The sequence below is a fragment of the Alligator mississippiensis genome, chromosome 3 (assembly GCF_030867095.1).
Source record: "Alligator mississippiensis isolate rAllMis1 chromosome 3, rAllMis1, whole genome shotgun sequence".
Lineage (NCBI taxonomy): Eukaryota > Metazoa > Chordata > Crocodylia > Alligatoridae > Alligator > Alligator mississippiensis.
The window spans coordinates 157,832,540-157,855,982 of NC_081826.1; the positions used below are offsets into that span (position 1 = coordinate 157,832,540).

Here is a 23,443-nt window from a genome sequence, read left to right on the forward strand (position 1 = left end):
ACACACCAACTGCTGAAACTTCCTTAGCCTGACGAAGGGTTTTTGAACTCGAAAGCTTGCTTAATAACTATTCTCCAACTATTTGGGTTGGTCTAATAAAAGATATCAGATTCACCCAAGGAACCTTGTCTGCCTACGTCCTTAGACCAACACGGCTACAACCTACACCCCAGTAAAAAGCAGGCATTTTGCACAGTGCACTCTCTGTTTGGAAAGCCGTGCACCCTCTGCAAACTTTTTGGCACCCATCTCTGCAAAGTCCTTAGGCATGGCTCATCTACTCAGTTTGCAGCCAAGCAAAACTCTGCAGCTATATGACTGCATCTTCTCTGCTTCCTTAGAGCAGGGAGCTTAGAGGAATCCACGTGGAGGTACTTGGGAAACCGAGTCCCTCTATCACCAGTTCAGCTCTGTTTCAAGATGGTGCTGGTCAAGGCATCCTGGCTTTTCAGCGGGCCATGGAGCAGAGCTAGTTCTTAGTCCATGCTAGTAACAGGTACAATACCAGTCCAAGCGCTCTGAGGATTGCCTTTGTTTTAGCACTGGTGGGAAACCAAAGCACCTCGAAAAGCACAGGAAGGAGGAGGGCTATAAGTGTTGACCAGTAGCTAAACTAAGGGCGGGGGCGTAACTTTTTTGACAAGCGTGCCACAAACATGGGTAACTGGTGCCTCCAGTCTGGGGGACACCAGATCGCCAAGGGGCTGGGGTGGCCTGCACGTAAGATGCCTGCCAAGACTTTGGAAATGTCTGAAGCCCCTGGTAGGGGTGGCGGATGTTTGCCCGTAGTAGGGGCACTTACGGGTCTGGACTGACTCAGGGATTTGGACTTGATTTGGCTTGGAAGATGAAACATTTCTTTAAAAAAAAAAAAGATAGCTAGATAGCGAGACAGAGGTCTAATTTCATTGTGTCTAAGGTGCAAATCGACCCTGCCTTCCATCCCTAAATGCTGCCATCCACCCCCCAGGCCATACTCGCACTCCGAGAAGACACGGGCCCTCGTGGCCTGGCCCCGAGGGGGGGCGGCGCTGAGGCCGTGGCGCACTGAGGCGCGGCGGAGGGGCACGGGGTCCCGGGGCTGCAGGGCAGCGTGTGGGCGGGGCCGCCTTGCGGGAGGAGGGGCGTGGCGGGGAGGCCCCTGGCAGCCCCGCCCCCGGCCCCGCCCTCGCGCCAGGGCTGGTGGCTTCCTGCTGTGGCCATGCTGGGGCTACGGGCGCTCGGGGGGCGGCTGGTGGCGGCGGCGCGCGGCCCTGGGGCCCGGCGCCAGGTAACAGGCGGGCGGCGGAGCGGCCGGGTTTGGTTTGCGGCCCGCCGCGGTTCGCACGTAGCGCACGGCGCGCACAGGGGCACCGGCCGCGCTGGCGCTGCTCGGAGCCGCCCCGGAGCTGCGCGGCGGGTCGGCAGGGGCAGGGGCAGGGGCAGGGGCAGGGGCAGGGGCGGCCTCCCTCCCTGTCGGCTCCTCCGCGTTTCCCTTTGGAAACAAGCAGCGGCCCCGGCTCCGCGGCGGCCGGGCGAAGTCGCCCCCAGGCGTTGGTGCTGGTTCCCGGGGGGTGGGGTGCCTTGTCCCTTTGAAGTCCGCTGTCGCGCGGGCAATGGTGCCACACGCCGTCCATCGTGGCTGCTCCGGGTTACAGATGTGTTTGGGAGTCCTCTGAGGTGAACCTGACGGTCTGAAAGGCAAAGCGGGGTATCTCCATCGTGTGGTATCCCAAAGTTTCACCGAGAAATTCAGCTCTAGCACTGACTTGCAGTTTATTTCCTCACCTGTCACCCAGATCTTTCCCTTGCAAAACAAGAAGCTGATAGAAATTGGGGGGGAGGTGCTGTATGCAAGAAATAGGGCTCCCTGTGGGTCTGGAAATTTGCTGGGGGAGCCACAGCAGGGCATGCCGCCCCTGCGCCCCCAGCTGAAGGACAGGGCCCTGCGCACAAGATTGGGCCTGCACACAGGGTTGGTTCGTGGGCCCCATCCATAGTGTGGCCCAGGACCTGGCACACTGGGTTGGACCCAGCAGGTGGCCTTGGACCGGGTGCACCAGATCAGGCTTGGTTGGGCCATGGCTGGACCCATGCACTGCTTCAGATCCAGCATGCTGCGTCTGAGCTGACCCGCAGCCCCAGACCCGTTATGCCAGAGGGGGCCAGTGAGCAGGTCGGGTTGCAGGCCCTGTCCAGTGTGCAGGGCTGGCAGCCGGCTCAGGAGCACAGTCCTATTCTGCACAAATCCAAGGCTGCTGGGAGGCAACTCCCAGGAGCCCCCAGCTACTCCACCACCTGCCCCAACTCCCCATATCCAGACCTTCAAGATCCACTGCATCCTGCCCCCTGTTCTGCAGGAGTCCAGGGGGATAGGCTCCCTAGTTGCTGGTATTGAGATACTTACTGAAGGTAAGAGCTTGTTTCTTCGTGCTGCCTTTTCAAAATCAAGATGTGCATAGTATCTTGGGCCAAGTTATATGAGAGAAAGTACATTATTTTATGTGGTGTACTTGCTAGGTTGCATACTACTTGTTCCTATAAAATCACACAGCACATCTTGCAGCCACTTCCCTCTGAATTTATGGTGAGATTTAACTGCAAATCGTTATCCCTGGTGAAACTCAGATTGCAAAAAGTAACTTCTGTTCATTTATTCAAAGAGTTTTAAAAAAAATATTCTGGGGTTAGTGACATGTTTTTTTATTAGTGTGAAATAGGCAAATCACCTTGAAGCGAGCCCTTGGTAGGCTATCAGAAAGTGTTTGGGGTACAAAATTCAGGAACAGTGTGCTAGGTGGAAGCAAGTCTTTTCATCCAGCGATGAAATTTATTCTGCTAAATAATATTTAAATAACAATATTGATTTAAGATTAAATGAGTAAATGTGTTGTGAAAGCACTTGTCAGGGAAAGATATTTAGCTAGCAGTAGTGTTAAATTAACTTGCAATCTAAAAGGTAAAGAAGAAAAGAAAGTTAAGCATATTTTGATACACCCAAATAAATAAAAAATATTCAAATTGATGCCTTGATGAAATTATAAAGCTCCTAAGTAGAAGCTGTGTTACTGAGCATAATTGAAATTGGTTTGATTTATATGGTTGTTTAAGCATGTGTTATTTTGGTATGGTAGTAATTTCCTTCATATTGTGAATTCAGTTTTGAACCATTTTTTGTTTCAAGAGTACCGTATTTTTCACATGTAGCATACCTCTGTATATAGTATCCACCTGATTTTTTGAAGGGGAGGCCGAAGGAAAAAAATCTTTGATCTAGGTCAGTGGCAGCACCTTAGTCCTGCACACCAGGTTCCATGGCTATCTGAGCCGTGGCATTTAATGCTGCTAACTGCTTTGCTCCTACTGCCCTCCCTACTACATTTCTGGATTCATTTGGGTCCTTTTTCCTCACATATAATGTGCACCCCAATTTTCCCCAGATGGTTTTTGGGGGAAAGGTATGGTTTATAGGTGAGAAAATATAGTAATCATCAGTATATTGATTTTTTTTGTCTATACAAGCAGTAGTTGCAGGGCCCAGTCCTGTTCTGCCAAAAATCAAGGAGGCAGGATGAAGAGAGATTCTTGGTAGCCACTTTACCCACCTCCTAAGATTTAGGATTCGGATTTAACAGAGTTGCTTCTTTTAGATTAATGGCTATAACTTGCAAACACTTATCGTTTTGAAGTCTATGGGAGACTGATGATGTGAGCTAGGATTTTCAGGAATGGGTGCTACGTTACAACGTTGGGCATCACTTGGTGAGAATGAATTATTGTTCAATTGCTGTATCACATTAATAATCCGTGAGACTTGTGCATCAATGGGTACAGTAAAATAACAGCAGTGTGTGTTGGGGGAACATGTCTCCCAGTGGAGTCGGTCACTTGGGTGTCGTGCTTGGCCTGGGGGTTGAGAAGTTGCTCTGGCAGCTCAGATGTTCCCAGTGCACTTTGTGGCTCTTTCTTCTTTACTTAGCAACCACAGGCTGGGAGTGGGAAATATTCTGCAACCTATATACGCTAGATGGCACTGCCAGCTTCTCCTTATAATTGTGCATTAAAGTCTGAAATGGAGGCGGTTTTATGAGTCAAAATATCAGCTTCAATTATTTTATTTAACTTTCTTCCTTAGGTATTTGCATCTCTTGCTACAGGGCCTAGGCAAAATAATGCCACGTTCTATGAAATACGTACCTATGATGTTAAGCCGGGAAAGATGAAAGAGTTTGTGGAAATGGTCGGTAAATACATCCACCTTCGCGCAGCTCATTCGGAGCTGACAGGATTCTGGACTGTGGAGTTTGGGGCAATGAATAAAGCCATCCATATTTGGAAGTTTGGTATGAGTGGGGTTTCTTCATGCTGCCCTGGTTTTGTCAGCCCTGTACATTAGACAGATAAAGGAGAATGTTTCCAATGGATATCATTTCTGTTTTTCACTGTAAACAAACAAGTGATAGGAAAGACTAGCTCCTGTACAGTCTGCTGAGAGCAGATACTTGCAGAGTTCAGGTGAGGCACTTAAACATCTCTCTACGTGTCAGTTTTACTGGGTGTATGCAAATGCAAGCCACACAGACTGTTTAATGTTAATTCTAGTTTAGGGAGGCAAGCTTCTTTGAGTAGATGTGATATCTTTTATTAGACCAACTGAGTAGTTGGGAAAAAGCTCTTTGCAAGCTTTCGGGCTCAGTCAGGCATAGGGAGTCTCTGCTGTTATGAGATCTCCAAGGAATGAAAGAAGCTAAACGTGTGACAGGATGTCAGTGAGAATGTAAATAGGTGGAAATTAGGAAAACAGTGGGAAGGGCGGAGAGACAATGAGGAAAAAAATGCCAAAGATAAGTAAGGGAGACTCTACCATAGTTGAGTTCTCCAAGGTAAAAAAGAGGCAGTCTGGAAAAAAAAAAATCTAATATAGACACACTAATTTGGGGGCAGATTATGTACCATGGATGTCAGTGGTAATTCTAACATTGATTTCAATAAAAGCACAATTGAGTTGTTAGTAACTTTAGTGCATTTTATATAGTTGTCCTCCTTTGGTCAGTCTTGGATGTAGATGCTCCTCCTGCCTCTTTGGATTTAATCCATATTTGTGTGCTTGGAGTCATTGCCCTACTGAACAGTATTCCAGGGCTAGCTGAATCTCTCATCCTGTAAATAGAAACAGATTCCATTTCACAGAATTTCTTGTTCTCTTTTTAATTATTTAAAAGGATTTTTTTTTTTAGGATACCCACTAAGAAATGTTCTGAGGGAAGCATAAGTAAAAAAAAAAATGTTAATTCCTGTCCAGTTCGTTCCCTAACCATGTTCAAATATGGCCTTGTATCATCCCGTATTTTTTTCCTTTGCACTCAATTTTTGTTTTATTTCCTTTTATTAGTTAAAATGTATTCATTGTATTTTCTGCTATTATCATACCAAGATATTATTATTTCTGATTCTTCATTTATGTTGGTTTCTTTCCTAAAATTCTTGAAAAATCTTTGCATAAACATATGTGCATGTTTTATGCAAGGTATTAAATTGAAAGGAGACTGTAGGATCATTATAGAGCCTTTCAGGTTGAGTAGAAGATTTAATTGGGTCATTTTATGGTTTTACTTTTTAAAAAACATAGGAAAGATTTAATTTTTAATATTTGATTACATTTCATATAACCAAGTGAAATGTACTTAAAGGTATTTATTTACCTTTATTTAAAGGTAAATGAAGAGGAAATAATAAAATGAAGAGACAGCAGCAAACTTCACAAAGGTTATATCACTGATCACTTTTTTTTTCTTTTCCTTTTTCTTTTTTGTTTCAGGAGCAGTAGGTAGGGAAAACGTATGCACATATATAAAACTCACTACTGGTCTTAAAGCTATTAGAAGTCATGGTAACTTAGAAACCATTGTAAATCTTGTTTTGAGTCTGATAAGAATCTTGCTTGGAAAATTGGTTTGACCTGACACTGTTCTAACACCGAGCGGCAGAGTTATCTGCATAATATGATTAAACTCCACCAAACTGGTTTTGACTTAATAAGTCATTTTAAAGAAATGACCCCTATTTGAAATCTGACTCCTAAGCAGTTTTCCTCCTCCTAACCATTTTATTTAATTACATTTGGTATGACATGGAGGCTAAATGGAATCAAGACTTAATTTCTTTCCCTTTCTTACAGATAATTTTGCTCACAGAGCAGCTGTTCGGAAAGCCATAGCTAATGATAAAGAATGGCAAGAAAAATTCATCTCTCCTGTTCTGCCCTTCTTGGAAAAACAATACAATGAAATTGTCTACTTAGTTCCCTGGTGTGAGCTTGGGAAGCCTCCACAAGAAGGGGGTGAGCATTGCTGAAAGCTGCTGATGTTGATTCAATAATGAGAAATGGCTTAATGTTTAAACCAAGTGTTATATCATGTAAAAGCCCAGCAGAAAGCTTTATAGATACTTTCTTCTACAACAATGTAAATGAGGGAGACTATAGTATTGCTTCTTTTGCTAGGTGTGTTCACTTTCATATCTGAAGAAAGTCATGGAGCTAACCTAGAGTAGAGGATTTCAGAGAAACTCATGACAAGAACGAATATGAGTGGAGGCCAATATCTTGCCCAATATGATAGGGAAGGAATTTGAAAATTGGATGGTTGGAGACAAACACTTGCCTGGGATGATTTGGACAGGGATGGCCTTACCTTGAATAAGAGGGTTGGAATAGATGACCTCCTGAGGTCTCCTCCAGCCCTAGTTTTCCATGATTCTATGCAATTCTCTGTTCAGCTGAGATAGTTTGAACTACAGGGGGATGCTTAATTAACTTCCCATTGGTTTGTTTTTGGGTTTTTTTTAATTGTGACCCAAATCCCACAATCCTTTGAGATGTTGGATCCTACAACCTATTGGGACAATTTTTTGTCCAACAGCCAAAAATGCTTGGGACTTTCTGCACTAAGTCAGGGGTGTCAAAGCTACAGCCCATAGGGCCCTGTCATCCAGTCCTCGACCTGTGGGTCTCGGATCAACCTTTCGTCCTACGTGCAGACCTGTGCTTGCCGGTCCTATGTGCTGTGTGTGGTGCGTAGGGCTGGTCTGGCATGGGCTGTATGTAGTACGGGGCTGAAGCTGCAGCACGCAAGGTCAGTCTGGGGCGTGCACTGCATAAGACGCTTGGGGCCAGCCCAAGGCATGCTCTGCATGCAGAACCTGTGCCAGACCAGCCTTGTATGCTGGATCTTGGGCCTGTCTGGATTGCGCTTGCAGACTAGCTGTGCATGCTGGATCCAGCTTACAGAGCTGGTATAGCATAGGCGCCATATGTAATACCCTGGACCAACCCCATGTGCTGCACAGGGCTTAGGTCAGCACATGCTGCACATGTTGCATGGGACCAGTCTGGGGCATGCACTATATGTGGAACCTGCATTGGGCCTACCCTGTGTCGGGACCCAGGGCAGCCGGCCAGCAGCTGTCCCTGACTCCCACCAGGGCAGTTAAGGGTCCGTCAGGCAGGTACTTGTGATGCTTGGAGTGGAATTAATTAGGCGGACGCTTATCGGTTGCAAAGCAAGATTATTTACTCACACCGTCAAGGTGGTGAACAACGGAGGTCAGAGGTACTTGGTTAGTTATCGCTTATAGTTCGTAGGTCATAGGTCGGTCTGCATAAGAGTTTGGAGGTCGGGCAGAAGGTCAGGCCGGTGGGTCGTTGATTTATGTCTGATTGGGTCAAGACGGGGGAAACTGACAAGTGATCAATTTGTCAGTTACTCCCACGCATACGTTTAGAGGTTTTTTAGGCGCGTGTGCGGAGGTCTCCCACTTCACGGAAGTGAAGACGGGTTTTATTTGTGTAATAGCCAATTGCTTTTAGCCACGTCATAAATTTAATTAGAATTGCCAATTATCTAGCGGTCTTTGCTAGGGTGTTATCATAGGGACACTCCCGTCATTCCGAACAATTACAGTGATTTATGTACAGCACAGAAGGCTAAGTTCTATTTCATGTTGGTGTCGCAGTTATAAATTTCTTTTTGACATGCGCAGCAAAAAAGCAGTTACTATCATTATTGTTAACCCTTAGTTAACCTAGTGTAGAAAAAAACTGTTTTTGATTAATATATTTCTTGCTTGTGGCATGGGCAGTATTTAATTTGGTTGTGACACCCTGCACACTGGATCTGGGCCAGTCCAGATTGGACCCACAAACAAGCCCTGCTTGCTGAATCCAATGTGCGGGAGCGGTCCAGCACGGGTGCCACAGGCAGTGCATGTTCCAGACCAGCCCCATACACCATGTACAGTACGTGCCCTGGAACCTGCCATGTGCCATACACAAGGCTGGGGCTGGCATATGCCGCATGCAGTGTGTGGGGCCATGACTGGCACTGCATGCGGCACATGCACCAGATCAGCCCTGCACACAGGATCCAATACATAGGGCTGGTCTAGGCTCAGTGTGGCCTACAGACCAGCTCTGCTCCCCTCATGTAGCCCATGGGGCCAGATGAATTTGACACCTTTGTTCTAAGTGAACTGTAGTAAATGTAGCTGTGACAAGAGCCCTCCAACTTGGAGAATCACAGTATTCATTTTGCATTTCTTTTTTGTATTTTTCTGCCAGGGGTATACGAGATGGTTACATTTCAGATGAAACCTGGTGGACCAGCTGTGTGGGGCCAGGCATTTAGAGCCGCTATCAGTGCTCACATCAGTACAGGCTACACTAAGCTGATTGGTGTTTTCCACACAGAATATGGGCTACTGAATACAGGTACAGCATTAGACAGCTTCCAATACAGACATGGGCACAGAGAGGCAAACGCTTTCCCTGTATTCTTACCTAATGTGGGGTGTCTGGTAGGGGGAGAATGTGGACTTGTATGTCCTTGTAGGGCACAGAGCTCATCTTACATAGGTCTGTTGTCAGCTGCCCCTCACTACCACCCCTCTCAAAAATCGTTCTCACCTAAAGTAGCATGGCTCCGTGATCCAGGTAAGCAGTTGGAAAGTGTTGGTAAAATTATTTGAACTCCTATTTTTGTACAACCACAGCTTTGGAGTTTGAATTTTGGATCTGGGGCCCGTTACGTGGCTTTAGCACATTTAGAACCACTTGGGTCTGTCTCTGACTATGCTTGTCCAGAGCCAACATCCAAGATACAGGTACTGAGCACTGAAATCATAGCAATAGGGAGTTCTTGTTACTGCATATGCACCTTGAACCAGGGTGCTGTGGGGAATTGAAATGCAATATGCATGTCACAGAACTAAGACCTGAAATGTTTTAAAAGATGTATTGTGCAAATAAGAATATGGCCAAAGCTTATTTCCAGATTGATAGAGCCCTCTCAAAAACTGTCAGTGGCCATATGCAGTGGATGCCTGGTCATTGTCTTTTTTTTGTATGGTTCCAGAGCAAAGCTGTGTCCCTGAATTCAGTTTTACACGTTATCTAAAGACCTTAAAAACTTGGGTGCTGAGAGAGAGGTTTTCAAATGCAATGAAATGAGCTGGCAAAAAGTACGCAGAAGGATTGTGTACTAGTCTACTTGTCTCGTGAATTGCTGCAGGATTCCAGAACAATAGAGAGGGCCTTCAGGAATCAGTCTCTCTCATTCTTGTTTCCCTAGTTCACGTTATGTGGTGGAATGAGAATCCAGACAGCCGGGCAGCAGGAAGGCATTATGCGCATGAGGATGCCAGAGTGGTAGCAGCTGGTGAGTGAGGGCTGTTTTAGGTGTGTCTAAAGATAGTTTGTAGTACTGCCCACCTAGGATCTCTGTCTTGTTTTAACTAATTGTGTGTTTAATTTCAGTGCGGGAGAGTGTCAGATTCCTGGAGTCCCAGAGAAGTATGCTCCTGATTCCTTTGCCATGTTCACCATTAAAATAGCTTTTACCAACAGCTATAATGACAGAGAAATCCTGCAGAACAAAATGCTGTAAGAAAGCATTTCAAGATTGATCTCTGCTAATGTAATCTGGGGAAATACTCTTCAGTTTACAGTATGTGGGCTAATCCCTCCCATTGTTAAATAGTAATTTTTTCTCTTCACTCATCTCTAGGCTGTCCAGGCTCCAATAAAAATTCAGCCTCTGCCCCACATGGCAGAAAACCTTTCTGCAAACTCTTCTTAGTGTCCACTAATCCTACAGCTTGTATCCAAAGCTCCCCATTGTGCTACTGAAATTTTGACCCGAGGGCTGCAGCCATCTGCACAGCATGCTTTGCTGCGTCTTTCAATGACTAATTATGGGTCTAAGAAGCAGAAGTCCTAGGTGCCTTGCAACCCAGATTGCAGTCGAGACCATAAACCTTACTGGTGTGTCCACTTGTATTCTTAAAAAACAGATTGCTATGATTATAGCTGAGAAGTCTTGCAGTAAAGTTGGTTAAGTGTTATTTTACATTTATTTTTAAGCAGTGTTCACCCTTTTTACCCCTTGAAATACTGCTTTGCAGTCGCTGTCTCTTTCCATTTGGGTCTAGTGAAATCTATTCAGGTCCTAACCAATAATATATTTCATAGATCATGGAAACATTTGAATACTTATGCATAAATTGATTATGAATAAAATATTAGTGCTTCATGTATGCATCGAATCAAGGTTGAGAGACATGCCTACATTTTTTCAAAAATGATTTGCTCCAGTGTAACACTTAAAAACCTAATAAAATTGTATACACAGATTTTTAGTGTTTTCAAAGTATGTAACTTGCTAGTCTGGGACTCCCCTCAGTCTTCTTCAACCACAAGCTTATAAAATCTCTAATATGAATGCAGTATTCTGGAGGCTGTACATCTTGGCTGTAGGTAACCTTGATAGTTTTCAGCCAGCTAGTAACTTGGCCCTTAAGTTATTGGAGGTGGTCAGTGACCATTCAGATTCAAGGAAAGCTGACAGAAGCATTTGTTTATACACCTTGACATGAAATATGGCTCTCTTGTGTGGTAGTGGATTTCCAGCTATAATTTGAATGTTGGGGTGATTTATTGTGTAGATGTCAAGCTCGGGAATGAAGCACTTTTAGCTCCATTCAATAATTGGAAATAATATTATATCATGCAACACTGATCAGATGGAGACTTTCAGCTAAACCTTAAACTTTAGTGAAAACAGATGAGAACTGGTAAAAGTCATTTCCTCCCTGTATACCTCAGCTTCTACATCTGGGGGGTGCAGGAACAAGGATGCTGTTATTTGCTTTGCTTTAAGTACTTTTGTGAGCTAGTGATGCAAGTACTAGGCCTTTTCATTGCTAGGGCTGTGCAAAGCTTCAGTCCCTGATTCGATTTGGTGGAGACATGGCCCGATTCAGTGGCCAAATCTCCGAATCTGAATTGAATCAGAGGACCCTTTAATTTATCTGAAGTGAATCGGAACTCTCCGAATCAATTCGGAGAGATTCGGAGAGTTGGACATAGAAAAAACATTTAAAGCGGCCTCTAAATACCTCTAGGTAGCAGGGGCTTGTGAGTGCTGTGATGCTGGGGCACATGGAGTGTCCCACAGAAGTGTGGGCAGCTCCCCAGCACACTCGGCAGCAGACCCGGAGGTGGGCCAGAAGCCCCCCCACACCCCCCTGGCTTGGCAATTAGTACCTCCTGGGTCAGGGGTGGTCCCCGGGGTCCCCCTGCGGCCAATTGCTGAGCCATAGGGGCACTGGGGGACCGAATTACTTCCAGTCCCCTTCTGGGTTCACCACCAAGCACATGGAGGGCCACCCCGCAGTCCAGTGGGACGCTCCATGTGCCCTAGCATTGCAGCGTTCACAAGCCGTGCTGGTACCTCAAAGTATGTAGAAATAACATTTAAAGCTGTATCTATGATTCTCCAAATCAGCATTATATCTTTAGATTTGGATTCGGCCAAATCGAATCGGGGACAGTGATCTGAATCAACGAATCGAATTGCTGTCCCTGATTTGGGCCGAATCCGAATTGGAATTGAATAGGGCCTGCTTCACGCACCCCTATTCATTGCTCACTTCAAATTATATTTATGGTTGAGTGTATGCTGTGTGGATAGAATCTGATTAAATTTCCCAACTACTACAGTTTGTATCTGTTTAAATATGTCTTCATTCTGTGGGCTACATAAAAGAAGAAATCTGCAGTGTTCTTAGGAGGATGGTAGATTTAAGTCCAGTCCCTGGAGGCATCTGTTTAATCAGACTTTGAACTGGATCTGGGAACTGGATCCTACTGTTTGCTATATTAGCCTGCTAGTATCTATTCTTTACCTCTCTGACCTGAAACAAGCTAACTGGAAGGATTAAGTTTTAGTAAAGTAAGAGGCCAAAATGGCACAGAGCTGTAATGAAACTTCCCTGCTCTCTTGCTTTAATTTGAGTGAAACTCTAAAATTTACATAAAGTCTGTAGGAAAGGAAGAATCAAAGTCTTTAGAGACTACATTTCAGATGTAAAATCTTCCTAGAAACATACTATTTATTGTAATTCGCACTCAAATGACCCTGGGATTGTTATATGCACATGGACTCTGTACAGGAATCCAGACTGCTTTTTAATTAAGAAGTTGAGAAATGAAAGGCAGAAAGAGGGAATTAGAAGCTCTGCTGATGTGTGATATTTAAAAACCCCTAGTCTCACCTTATTTCAGTGTGAAATGAAAAAAGAAAAAGCTATAAATTGGTTGTTCCTAGTGGGAGGTAGAGAATGAGAACTGTCAGATACTTTTAAACCAAATTTCCTATCAGCAATCAGACTTTTTATTATACTCATATCAGAGTATTTAAATTCAGGGAAGGAGACAAGACCCTGTGCTGATAACTGCTTGTTTTCCAAGTCCCTGTTATGGAGAGGCCCTCTTGAGCCTGTTGCATTGGGTCCAGTCTAGGCTCATGGATGCTGTCTGTACTGCCAAAGCAGCCAAGCACTGAAGCTGGGAGCTGCTGGAGAAGAACTTGAAGGTAAACCTTGGCACAGACCTTGCATGTTTGCTTGGGACAGATGAGATGACTGGCTCTGGATGCAGGAAAAGCAGTGGACATGATATACCTTCACTTTAGGAAGACTTTTGATATGGTCTCCCACAGCATTTTCACAAGCAAGCTAAGGAAGTGCGGGTTGTTTAAATGGACTGTAACAGGTGGAGAGAAAACTAGCTGGAGAGTAGTAATCAATGGTTTGACGTCTAGCTGGCAGCCGATATCAAGTGGAGCACCCTAGGGGTCTGTCTTGGGGCTGGTTTTGTTCAGTATCTTCATCAGCAACCTGGACAATGGGATGCAGTGCACCCTCAGCAAATTTGCAGATGACACCAAATTGGGGTGAGTAACAGATAGGCTGGAGGGTATGTCTACACATGCATTAAATCTGGGAGCAGAGTAAACGCTCCTGGGCAGGCATCCACATATGCAGGGAAGCAGGAGGAGATTTGCTGCTAATGGCAACAAACTGCTCCTGCTTCCTAGGGCATGAACCCCTTCAATGGACTCCTGCTGCTGGCCGGGGGTGGGGATGGTCATTAGGCTCCTCCTGGGTACAAGCCCATAGGTTGGTAGGGAGCACTGGGCCAAAAGACAGCTGTCTTTTCTCCTTTAAAGGAAAAAGACTTGGGAAACAGGTTTCCAGCCTGCAAGGGACTGGGGAGAGTGGGAGGATCAGATGGGCATGCGCACACATGCACATGGCAGCCAGGCAGCCTGGAGAGCAGGTCCCACAGGTAAGTCTTATGGGGGGTGGGGATTGAGGCCCCCATAGTGAGGGTGTGAGGTAATTGGGCAGGGCTGGGGTTGCTGCCCAGCTGAGGCAGTGCATGGGACTTTGGGCCCAGAGCCACGGGCAGCTCGTCCAGAATGCAGTGTGGGGACTGGCTTCCCGCCACTGCACGCTCCCAGGAAGGGGTACATGCCCCCCAGATTTGTGCACAGAGGGATGGGTGTGGGCTGCCCACTGTGAGCTTGAACTCTGCTATGGGACTAGCGACCCGGATCAAGGATAACAAGAAGTCCTTTTTTAAATACATAGGGGGTAAAAGGAGGTAATGTAGGGCCTCTGCAGGATACACTAGGAAATCTAGTGGTCACACCAGACAACAAAGCTAACCTCTTTAATAATTTCTTTGCCTCCATCTTTTTGAGCAGGGACCAGGGTGTCCCCCCTACCAGGATCCCCGGCAGACCCAGGGGAGGTGCTACCGGGCCCAGGGTCAGCGAGAACCTAGTCAGGGAACTTCTAGTGGATTGGATGTGTTCAAGTCAGCAGGTCCTGACAGTCTGCACCCCAGAGTGCTGAGGGAATTAGAAGAGGTCATTGTGGGACCCCTGGCACAGCTTTACGAGCACTTGTGGTGCTCTGGCGAGGTGTCAGAGGACTGGAAAAGAGCCAATGTGGTCCCCATTTTCAAAAAAGGGAGGAAGGAGGACCCGGATAACTATAGGCCCTTTAGTCTTACCTTGGTCCTGGGGAAGCTCTCTGAGAAAATTATCCAGGAGTACATCTGCGAGGGGCCAGCAGGGGAGATCATGCTTAGGGGCAACCAACATGGGTTCATTAGAGGCAGGTCCTGTCAGACCAACCTGGTGGCCTTCTACGACCAGGTCATAAAATCTTTGGACGCGGGTGTCGCGGTGGACGTAGTCTTTCTGGACTTTAGGAAGGCCTTCGACACTGCCTCTCACCCTATTCTCATTACAAAACTAGGGGACTCTGGCGTTGATGCCTACACAGTCACTAAGTGGCTGGAGGGGGCAACCAGAGACTGGTGGTGGACAGATCTTATTTGACCTGGAAGGATGTGGGCAGTGGGGTCCCCCAAGGCTCGGTCCTCAGGCCCGCACTGTTCAACATCTTCATCAGCGACTTGGATGAGGGGGTAAAAAGCACCTTGTTTAAATTCGTGCATGACATTAAGATGTGGGGAGAAGTGGGCACGCTGGAGGAGAGGGACAGGCTGCAACTAGATCTAGACAGGTTGCAAGGGTGGGCAGATGAGAACAGAATGGGTTTCAACACTGACAAGTGCAAGGTGCTGCACCTGGGGAAGAAGACCCAGCAGCATACCTACAGGCTGGGGAACTCCCTTCTCATCAGTGCAGAGGCAGAAAAGGAACTTGGAGTAACTGACTGCAAGAGGAACATGGGCTGACAATGTGAGGATGTGGACAGGAAGGCTAATCGCACCTTGTCATGCATCCACAGGTGCATCACGAGCAGGTCCAAGGAGATGATCCTCCCCCTCTATGCAACACTGGTCAGGCTGCAGTTGGAGTACTGCATCCAGTTCTGGGCGCCGCACTTCAGGAGGGATGTGGACAGCATCGAGAGGATCCAGAGGAGGGCCACCTGCATGATCAGGGGACAGCAAGGGAGGCCCTACAAGTGGAGACTACGGGACCTGAACCTGTTCAGCCTCCACAAGAGAAGGCTGAGAGGGGATCTGGTGGCCGTCTACAAACTTGCAAAGGGGACCAGCAGGCAATAGTAGAGTCCCTGTTCCCCCCGAGCACTAGTGGGAGTAACAAGGAATAACGGCCGTAAGTTGAATGAGAGTAGATTCAGGTTAGATATCAGGAGGAGCTACTTCACAATCAGGGTGGCTAGGATCTGGAACCAACTTCCAAGGGAAGTGGTGCTTGCTCCTACCCTGGAGCTAGAGGAGAGCTAGCAAAAGGAGGCTAGATTATCACCTAGCTGTCCTTTCCTGCCGTGACAGGGAGTCGGACTTGATGATCTGCTCAGGTCTCTTCCGACCCTACCAACTATGAAACTATCCCTGCTGCCCTCCCTCGGGGGCCTCCACAGCCTAGCCGGCAGGACCCAGTGATGCTGCAAGCCCTGCATTGCCATGGTCTCTTGCCTAGCAGTACCGTTGGTTCCTATATGGACAAGCAGGAAAGTGTATTGGTCTGAGGCATACTGGAGGAAATTTGGAGCTAGCTCCAGTAGTCAGGCAAAAGTCACTGAAGCTCCTCCAACCTGCACCCTGCCTTTCTGGCCACCAAAAAACACCCATGCATTTCAAACCCAAGGAAGCCACCATTCTATGATTCTTCGGTGGAAGTGAGACTTAAACTTGCCTCTTCTCCCGCCCAGACCTGTAGGCAATCACTAGCCTACAAAGAGCTGAAGCCCTTAAGGTTAAAGGTGTGGCCCCTTGGTTTTAATTCTAAGAAGGAGTAAAGAAAAAAGAAAGCAGGGAGCCAGGAGGCTGGGGGCAGGGTGTGGGGCTTGGCTGCACTTGGTCCTGAGGTGTGAGATGCAGAGGCAGGTCTCAAGCCCAGGGTGTTGGCAGGGCAGCCCTCTGCCTGCTAAACTATTGCCCAGGGGCTAGTGACCTGCCTCTGCCTCTGCCCCATGGCGGGCTAGATGCGTTCCAGGGAAGTAAGTCAGGACACAAGTTCTGCTTGATGCTACAACTTGGCTCACCTTGACTGCTGCTTTGGGCTGCAGCCCTTGTGCCTACCTGGCAGGATTCACAACTGTCTGTAATATTAAAGGAGACTCCGTGGAAAACAAGCCTAAAAATGCTTGCCTGTAAAATCTGTAAAAAAACAAAACAAAAAAACTAAAGAATTAAAAAAAAAATGGAGCCCGGTCTTAAGCAGCCCTGAGCTTCATTGAAGCTCATTTGAATGAGACTAGAGATAAGTCTTGATGCACAGAGCAGAGCAGCACCATCTCATGTCTGAGTGGGAGCACAGCACCCTGCACAGAGCTCAGTCAGGCCTTTGTGGTAAAGGCCCCTTCCCACCCTGGCTCCCAGATGCATGTGGCTCTTGATACATCCAGTCCTTGCTTATAACACTGCTGTCCTTGCAAGTAGGCTGCCAGTAGTCCTTTGGGGGTCTGTGCTGGGATAAGGGGAGTGGGCTGGTGGGGCTAAGGCTGAGGAATGGACTGGAGAAGTGAAGGCAACAACATGCAGGGTACAGTTTGGGGTACCAGGGCATTGCAGTGAATAGCCCCCCCCCCCCACCCCCCAAGAAGGACAGTATGGCATGGGGTATCATCAGGGGTACCAGGCTTTGGCAGTGATTATGGGATGGCTGGGGGGCAGCATAATGTAAAATGATTGCTGCAGTCAAGCAGAGTTGCCAAGTCAAAAAAACATATTTACTTCAATTATGGAAGTAGGGCTGGAAGAGACCTCATGAGGTCATCTAGTTAGTCCATCCCCCTACTCAAGGAAGGATCATCCCTGACTCAACCATCCCAGCCAAATGTCTGTCTCGCCTGCTCTTGAACACTTCCAAGGATCGAGTTTCCATAATTTCTGTATGTAGTCTGTTCCAGTGCTTGACCACCCTCATAGTCAAAAAGTTCCTCCTATTCTCCAAACTAAATTTCTCCTGTTGAAGCTTGAGGGTATTGCTCCTAGTCCTGTCCCCTACAGTCATAGAGAAAAGCCCACCTCCTTTCTCTCTATAATTTCCCTTCAGGTATTTGAGGGCTGTTATTGAGTACCCCCACCTCAGTCTTCACTTCTCCAGACTAATTAACCTTCATTTTTTTCAGCCTTTCCCCACTAACTCATACCTCCCAGAACCCTAATCATCTTTGTTACTCTGCACTGGCCTCTTTCCAAACTGTCCACATCCTTGTTGAAGCAGGAGGCCCAAAATGGATATAGCACTCCAAAGTGCAGTGGATATAGTAATCTGCAAACTTTTTACTGACAAGCACGCTATTTTTTCACTACGGTTGGTGTTAAACTCTTAAATTAGAATGCAGTCCTTGTCCAGGGCCTGACAGAAGAACTTTATTTACATTATATAAAACGTCTCAGTAAAAAAGTTTGATTGTCAGTAAAAAGTTTGCAGACCATCGGTAAAAAATGGTCTTGGGTTGGCAATCTCACTATCTGGCTGCTGTCCTGCTTTTGATCTTCCATTTTCCTTTGCCTTCAGGAGCAGATAGAGAAGCTCACTGTTCCCTACGCCTCTACTCGTGTTTCAGTTTAAAATGGTATTAACTAAGCTCTAGATTAACTGAATGTTGGCTTGACCCTATTCATTAGGGCTGTGCAAGGCTTTAGACTGTGCTTCAGATCTGGAGAAGCTTTGGATGCTTTGATGTCCAAAGCAGCGTGTCCAGAACAAAGCACTGGCTTTGTTAGGCTTTCCAAAGTGGCTTGGAAAAGCTTTGGAGCCACCTCAGAGATCTGACCATAGGGTATAATGTGGAATCAATGAAATATCTATAACTTTGTTGTTTTCTGTCTGGTTTTGATGAAACTGGCAGGGGTGATGGCCCCTGCTAAGGCCACAAATCCTGCCAAATTTCAAGAAGATAGGTGCAGGGATTCGGGGGAAACTGCACCCCAAACTCCTGAAAGCAAAACTCATGTCATGTATATGTGTTACAGCACAGGGGGCTGAAAACTGCAGGGGTAGTAGCCCCTGGTGAGGCCACAAAGTCTGCCAAGTTTCAAGAACAGTGCAGGGGTTTGGAGGGAATTGCACCTCAAGCTGCTGACAGGCAAAACTTATGACATGGGTGACACTGTGTGTGTTAAGGCGCAGCAGGGTGAAAGCTGCAGGGATTATAGCCCCTGCTGCGACCACAAAGCCTGCCAGCTATCGAGGAGATGGGTGCAAGGGGGTTCTGGGGTCCTGTACCCCTAGCTGCTGACAGGCAAAACTCGCAACATGGGTGCTTGTGCAACTGTGTTCGTCTTGGGGCAGTTGATTGTCTGTATTGATTATTTCCTTTCCTTAGTCTATGGTTTTGTAGGTGTTAATTGTTGCTAATTAACTGGCTACATTAGCTAGCTACTGTGTATTAAGCTGGTCCCTGAATGAATCATGATTGATTGGTAACACAGTAGTTTAGCAGCCAGGCCTGCAGTAGCGTCTCCCCTTCCCCCCAACTTCCGTGCCCCAAGGCAGACAGTTGCACAAGCACCCATGTCACAAGTTTTGCCTGTCAGCAGCTAGAGGTGCAATTCCCCCCAAACCCCTGCACCTATCTTCTTGACTTGGCAGGCTTCATGCTCTCAGCAGAGGCTACCATCTCTGCAAGTTTCATCCAAATCAGACAAAAAACAAAGTTATAGATATTTCATTGATTCCCCATTATACCCTATGGCTGGCTCTCCGAGGCGGCTCTGAAGCTTCGGCCGGATCGAAGCGGGAACCCGATCTGGAGCTCTGGATCGAATCGCTGGCATCCGAAGCGGCCAGATCTGAAGCCGGATTGAATAGCTGCCTACTCGCACAGGCCTACTATTCATTACAAACATTCAATCCTCAGCTCCTTTATTTAGCAAAGAGTGCTGCCCCTTACAGCACAAAGGGAAATTACTTGTTGACACGTATCGGTAACTTGCTGTGCCATTAGGACTGAAGTTTTCTAACTCAGGCTCATGGATTTTAAGCACTCAAATCAATGTCCTATTATTTAAGAAACAAAACACTGTCACTGAAATTGGAGAAGGATAAGGATCAAGGTGGGGTGCGCCAGTACTAAATTCTTAAAAGTATGTCCCTTGTCTGCACCCATCCTGGTTCCTATTCTAATCCCTAGATCCACCCAAACTCTAAAGGACAAAACTCAAAGCTGCCATTTTTTAAGACATGGGTGGGTGTTTGCATCATAGTGAAACTCTCAAGCCAGGAACAGTAGACTACAGTGCAGCTCAACAGTAAATGCAAATCAGTGAAACTTATGTAGACCAACAGTGCTGTTATCACTTTATTTTTTAATGTAAGACAAGGCAATCAAAATGCCTTTTTAATACTTCACATAAACAGTTATTAGCAAATACAAATATATATAACTTTTTGCTTTTACTGAAAATGTCCACTGAAGGATTTAACTTAGAAATTTCTGTTGTGAAATCTCTCTCTAGATTTTGCAAAGTTACTAGATATTCCAGTGCAAAAATAGATCCCATTACAGACAGCATAAAGTGCTTGGAATGAAGGACCAACTCTATCTCTTGGGAGAGGAGAAGCAAAAACACCCACAACTTTATCCTGGGGAAAATATAACATGTAAAGTCCTAGTTGAAATACAATTAGGGAAGCAACAATTTATTAATAGCACAACAAGTGGTAACATTGTTTCAGATCAGTAAAATGCCCTCAGTGTAATCTATTATTAGAGCTGTTCACAGTCATAACACGTGGCACTTGGGATCATTTCAGCTGACACCCAGCTAAAAGGGCAGGAAAAAAACAACTGAAATAACTTCCATGAACAATTGACTGAGCAGCATGTGAGAACTGCAATGTCTGTATGCCATGTAGATCAAAACAGAACAAAAAAGCCTTGCCACATTTATGGTTTTGCCAGGAACTGAAAAGCTGTCAAACAATCTGGCTAGCCTCAGTATTTAGCATAACTCTTCTTTGTGTCTCAGAATCCAGGTTATGCATCAGTTTGCTAATGCCACAGTAGCAGTAGGGTTCTTCAAGACTCCTTTTTGGCTGGGTTAGGATAAAGAATCACATGGTAAATACCCTTGCTGTGACATATGAACCAGTACAGAGAGAAACTGCAACCATTTATATGGACCTAAATGCAAATACTTCCACCCTTGCCTCTGGGCCCCAACTCCCACTGAACTCATCAATAAGACACGATGGCTGGACTGAATCCATAACTTCAGTTGTTCCTGGTCAGATTGTGACTTAATGCCAACTGCAGTAGTGGTTTTTAGTGGTGTTAATACAGCATATGTTCCTTATTCGTATGGTGAAGGATTGAGCCTACTATTTCTGTAAAGTGTAGTGTATATTAATCTCCTAGCTCCTTTGTGGTGATGCTTTAGGGCAGTCTCAAACTGAGTCCTTGTGGGTATGCTATGAGAAGTGAGGTATGCCTTCTACTTCTCTCCTCTCCCCCTTTAAAACAGTATTTTACGATTTAAAAAAATATAATACAGTATGAAAAAGGCACTTTGGCAGAGCCACAGATTAGCTCTTATTTTATCCCCGGGCAGGATCCAGTGAGGCCAATGCTAAGAAATTAGCATTTTATGTATTAAATTGAAGTTGTCAACGATCCCAAATGTATGTGGAGGTCTGTACATAAAAATCCCATTACCTAATGGTACTAGGTAGTGTGTTTCAGTTTCTGTCACTTCTCATATGTCTTAAAAAATTCTGGAGGAATTCCAGAAAAACCTCTAACCAGTGAACTACTCTTCTGGTAGATGAGCACAAAGAGCTAAAACAGAACTTCTACGTGTGCTAACAGCATAGGCTCAGCAAAGGACATGAGGCACATAAACGAGACCAGTCAGTGGGACTGCTCACGTGCTTTAAGTTCCGGTTCCTGAACGTAGGCCTAACTGTTGAAGCAAGGCTAAGGTGCCTGCTGAATGCATTACTGAAAACATATTCCTCATGCCCTAGAAAAAACTCCTGTTTAGCAAGAAGACAGTCAGCCATTCTCACCATTAAAAAAAAATTCTTGCTCTGGGAAGGTCTGAATCCCAGAATATCAGTGGATATCCCAATGACTAGCTGTTCAGGGGAGACTTTTAAAAAGGTGCTTTTTCCCCACAAACAAGAGCTAAGGATCAGATAATAACTGAAACACGTTATTACAGAATATTACAGAAGCTGAAACAGTAATCATGTCATCTCCACATAGGAAAATCTGAGGTGAACTTATAGTAACTGAGCCCAAGGATCACGGTAGCTGCTAGGACACAAAACCTGGAACTTGCACAGATCTCATTACATATCTGTAACAAAACTGAACAAAGAGAGAAACTGAAAGAGAGAAAGCATAAACACAGTGATGCAGGCATAATGTAACAAACTACACTATGGCTACATAGATCAGTTGGAAGTATTTTCATACCTTAATCTTGCTACCTATTTACGGTCATAAATAATACTGTTTAAAAAAAAATCTACATCTCTTCTGGTTTTAGTTTAACTGGCTTGGCAAAGCCAGAATTGGCAACACATTTTTGCTAAGCAATAACTTTAGATGCTGGGTACCTTTCTGATGCCAAGCAGGCATGAAAGGGCAGATAGTACACAACAGAACGGCAATTTGCTCATGGCACTAGCAGCATATGCAGCCAGTGAGACTGTGGCTGTGGTCTAGTCCCTAGTTTTGCTTCTCATCCACTGCTCTCCACCAGGTGCTTGTGGAGCTGCTGTAGTACCTTAAAAAGGAATGGGAAAGCACTTGTCTACATAAAACCCCAGGTAAGAAGTAGGCGATTGGTCACAATGCTGGTGGGACAGTCCCCTGCCTTTTGCAAAGGTTGGAGTTTTGCGAGCTGCCATCCACTGCAGCAGATGGCGAGGGATGGGCTAGTGAATCCACATCTACCATCTACGTACAGTATTGCTTTGCAGCCTATGATTATCTGATTGACTGACACAAGCCTTGAAAGAGGAGCTAATCAGATGTTTTTCACAAAGTAAGGCCATGGCACTGGGGCATTTGGTGACTTCTGGTCACTGGCTGTTTTGGTGCATTCATTGCCAGCAATGGATGCAGCACCAGGGAATTTCCACTCCTGACATGAAAAAGGATTGAAAGAGTAAATGTGCATGCCAAAAATATATCAATAAATAATCACTGGCCATGATTCCCCAATGAGTTATGGTTGCAATCCTAGTAAAAAAAAATTAAAAAGATGGGTAAGAACAAAACAGTATGGTTGAAAGCCCACAGCCTCCAGTGGGTGCCATACTACAGTTTCACAGAGTTAGGCTGTAATAAACTAGATTCAAGTCTTTCACTTGAGAACAGTACAACAAGGCAACGACTCTGGGAGGCACTGCCTCTGTAATGGAATTTTTGTTTTCATTGCATTGAATTGCATTGCATTGAATGGTTATCAGTAGAGTGTCCAGTTTGTTTCTTTCCTCCCGCGTTTCCCCTTGGGAATATCCTATCCCATGCAAAGGAAGGCTGTTTTTCTCTTTTGCTTGTCTGGTCCTTGCAGACAGTGGCTCACACACAACTTTCTTTCACCTTCTCATCTTGCAGAAAGGAATTCAGCTTTGCAACGTCCACAACAGTCTGGTGTTTGTGCAATGACAAGTCCTTTGTGTGGTCATCATCACTTTGGTCCTTGGCAAAGTTTACAAATACCTGCAAGAGAAAAGGGAGGCCAGTGGTCCCTTTTGGGTTCTGCTTTGTACAGGATACTTTACAGGATCCATGTTTGCCATGGATTTATTTCTACTCTTACTGAAATAAGGGAAAAAGTCTTCCCTTTAGCTTCAGTGGCATGATGGCTGGGCACCCCAATATCTACCTCCCTTTTTAGAAAGGAAAAAGCCTGAGGTGGGGGATCTCAAGCCTAAAAACTTGGCTACCTTCTCAGTTGCTCTGTCATCTCCATGCACTGTCTTGGCTTCACCTGTCTGAAACGTACTCTGCTACAAACTCTCCTTTCAGCCCAAATCCACTCCGTGTCCTCTCTTCCAACCTCTGGTCTCTCCTCTTGCCTTTCAGCCTCCTCTCCCACTGGCCCCAAGACCTGGAACAGCCTCTTGCTGGCTTCTTTGCCAAGAATCTTTGA

The 23,443-nt window shown here is 45.8% G+C and overlaps 2 protein-coding genes across 3 annotated transcripts in view; one reads left to right on the top strand and one right to left on the bottom strand.

Moving 5' to 3' along the window:
• The first annotated feature begins 1,166 nt into the window (after positions 1-1,166).
• Positions 1,167-21,000, top strand: LOC102572004 (protein NipSnap homolog 3A). The gene is made up of 7 exons (XM_059724587.1): positions 1,167-1,270; positions 4,115-4,322; positions 6,158-6,319; positions 8,597-8,746; positions 9,606-9,692; positions 9,791-9,916; positions 15,142-21,000. The coding sequence occupies exons 1-6, from the start codon at positions 1,202-1,204 to the stop codon at positions 9,865-9,867; spliced, it is 753 nt and encodes a 250-aa protein (XP_059580570.1). The 5' UTR covers positions 1,167-1,201; the 3' UTR covers positions 9,868-9,916; positions 15,142-21,000.
• The window catches only part of ABCA1 (ATP binding cassette subfamily A member 1), a 122,298-nt gene continuing 118,477 nt past the window's right edge, over positions 19,623-23,443 (bottom strand). For both annotated transcript variants that reach the window (XM_006261408.4, XM_019490729.2), the window contains exon 50: positions 19,623-23,010. In XM_006261408.4, the coding sequence (XP_006261470.1) occupies positions 22,870-23,010 (141 nt within the window). In that variant the 3' untranslated portion in view covers positions 19,623-22,869. The remainder of the gene's footprint in view (positions 23,011-23,443) is intronic.